The 2110-nt window shown below is 62.3% G+C and overlaps 2 protein-coding genes across 2 annotated transcripts in view; both read left to right on the top strand.

The window, feature by feature from the left end:
• PGLS (6-phosphogluconolactonase) overlaps positions 1–295 on the top strand; it is a 14483-nt gene extending 14188 nt beyond the window's left edge. Inside the window, exon 5 of the mRNA XM_017839344.1 lies at positions 290–295. Coding sequence (XP_017694833.1) covers positions 290–295 — 6 coding nt within the window. The remainder of the gene's footprint in view (positions 1–289) is intronic.
• Positions 79–2021, top strand: COLGALT1 (collagen beta(1-O)galactosyltransferase 1). The gene is made up of 5 exons (XM_017839349.1): positions 79–508; positions 730–806; positions 1161–1267; positions 1350–1482; positions 1795–2021. Exons 1-5 carry the CDS (start codon positions 397–399, stop codon positions 1924–1926), a joined length of 561 nt encoding a protein of 186 aa, XP_017694838.1. The 5' UTR covers positions 79–396; the 3' UTR covers positions 1927–2021.
• The last annotated feature ends 89 nt before the right edge of the window (positions 2022–2110 follow it).

Below are 2110 nucleotides of genomic sequence, written 5' to 3'. Positions count from 1 at the left end.
TCAGCGGGTCAGTGGGGCTGGGATGGGCGGGTCAGTGGGGCTGGGCTTTGGGTGGAATTTGGGTTGGCTTTGGGCTGGGCTTTGGGGTGGGTTTAGGGTGGGATTTGCATGGATTTGGGGTGGAATTTGGGTGGGTTTGGGCTGGACTCGATGTCAGGCTGTGCTTGACTTCAGTCCCTTGAGCTCAACTCAGGGCTGGGCTCAGCTTTGCGCCAGCTTTGGCTTTGGGTGCCCCCCTATTCCTGTTCCCATCCCCGTTCCTGGTGTGAGCCCCTGATTCCCATTCCAGGAGTGACCCCCATCCGCCTCCTGATCCCATTCCAGGAGCGACACCCCCTGTTCCCATCCCCATTCCTGGGGTGCCCTCCCATTCCCAATCCCATTCCAGGGGTTCAGATGTTCGTCAGTAACCGGGAGGTGTTCGGGTTCCTGCCGGTCCCGCTGCGCTCCCACAGCTCCCTGCGGGACGAGGCCGACAACTTCCTGCACGTCCAGCTGGAGATCATGGGTGAGGGGCGGGATCCACACGGATCCGGGGCCTTGGGAGCCTGGCATGGAATGGGGGAACCCCACAGAGTCACCCCCAGACTCCTGGGATTGGAAACTGGGCATTGGGAATGTCCCACCCAGGCTCAGGGGTTGATTCCTGGTGGGATGGGGATATTTGGGACTGGGAATGTCCCCTCCAGGCTCCGGGGTTGATTCCCAGTGGGATTCTCCCATTCCCAGTGAAGCTTCCTCCGGCCGAGCCCTCCCCCCACGTGTGGGTGCCCCCCAAGGTCTCCGACAAGATGGGCTTTGACGAGGTGAGTGTGGCATTCCCTCGGGATTTTGGGATGGGATCCCTCTTCATTTTCGGATTTGGGGTCATTTTTCCCCCTCCCGTTCTGAATTTTGTCTTGTTTTCCCACTTTTCTGCTGGATGTTGCTCCCCTCCCCTCTGGATTCCAGTTGCATTGCCCCATTCCCCACTGGATTTTGGGTGGTTTTCCCACTTTTCCTCTGGATTGGTTGATCTTACCCCCTTCTCTGGATTTCGGGTGGATTATCCCTCTCCCCTCCTGACTTTGGGTGGTTTATCCCATTCCCCTGTGGATTTTGGGTGGATTCTCCCATTCCCATTGGGATTTGGGTGGATATTCCCAAATTCGTCCCCCCAGGTGTTCCTGATCAACCTGCAGCGCCGCTCCGACCGCCGGGCGCGGATGCTCCGGACGCTCCAGGAGCAGGGAATTTCCTGCAAACTGGTGGAGGCCGTGGACGGTCGGTGAGTTTGGGGCTCCCGGGGGGGTCTCCAGGGGGAATCTTTCCCAAGGGATCCCCCTCTGGAAGCCTCCCTGGCTCCGCAGGGCCCTGAACAGCAGCGAGGTGGAGGCGCTGGGGATCCGGATGCTCCCGGGATACCGGGACCCCTTCCATGGGCGGCCCCTCACCCGGGGGGAGGTGGGCTGCTTCCTCAGCCACTTCCGCGTCTGGCAGGAGGTGAGGGGGGTCTGGGGGGTCCTGGGGGGGGGGTCTGGGTCTCAGCAGGGCTCCAGGGGGGCTCCATGGAATTGGGATCCGGAGGTATCCAGGGAATTGAGAGGGGCAGGCAGGGGGGAGCTGAGCTGCTTCCTCAGCCACTGCCGGGTCTGGCAGGAGGTGACGGGGGTCTGGGGGATCCTGGGAGGGTCCGGGGGGTCTGGGGATGATCCAGGGGGGTCCGGGACTGCCAGGGAATGCAGGGGACGGGGGGGCAGGCAGGGGGGAGCTGAGCTGACTCCCGGGATGGCCCTGGATGGGGATCATTCCCAGATCTCGGCACGGGGGCTGCGCAAGTCCTTGGTGTTCGAGGACGATTTGCGCTTCGAGATCTTCTTCCGCCGGCGCCTCACGGAGCTCATGGAGGAGCTGGAGGAGGCCGGGACGCCCTGGGACCTCATGTGAGTCTGGGGCCTTCATCCCCCTCCTCATCCTCATCCCAACCCCTGGGACCTCATGTGAGTCTGGGGCCTTCATCCCCCTCCTCATCCTCATCCCAACCCCTGGGACCTCATGTGAGTCTGGGGCCTTCATCCCCCTCCTCATCCTCATCCCAACCCCTGGGACCTCATGTAAGTCTGGGGCCTTC

The sequence above is a fragment of the Lepidothrix coronata genome, unplaced genomic scaffold (genome assembly GCF_001604755.1).
Source record: "Lepidothrix coronata isolate B3197 unplaced genomic scaffold, Lepidothrix_coronata-1.0 Scaffold402, whole genome shotgun sequence".
Lineage (NCBI taxonomy): Eukaryota > Metazoa > Chordata > Aves > Passeriformes > Pipridae > Lepidothrix > Lepidothrix coronata.
The sequence above is the reverse complement of the archived record's forward strand: the minus strand, read 5'-3'. Positions and strand labels throughout refer to the sequence as shown.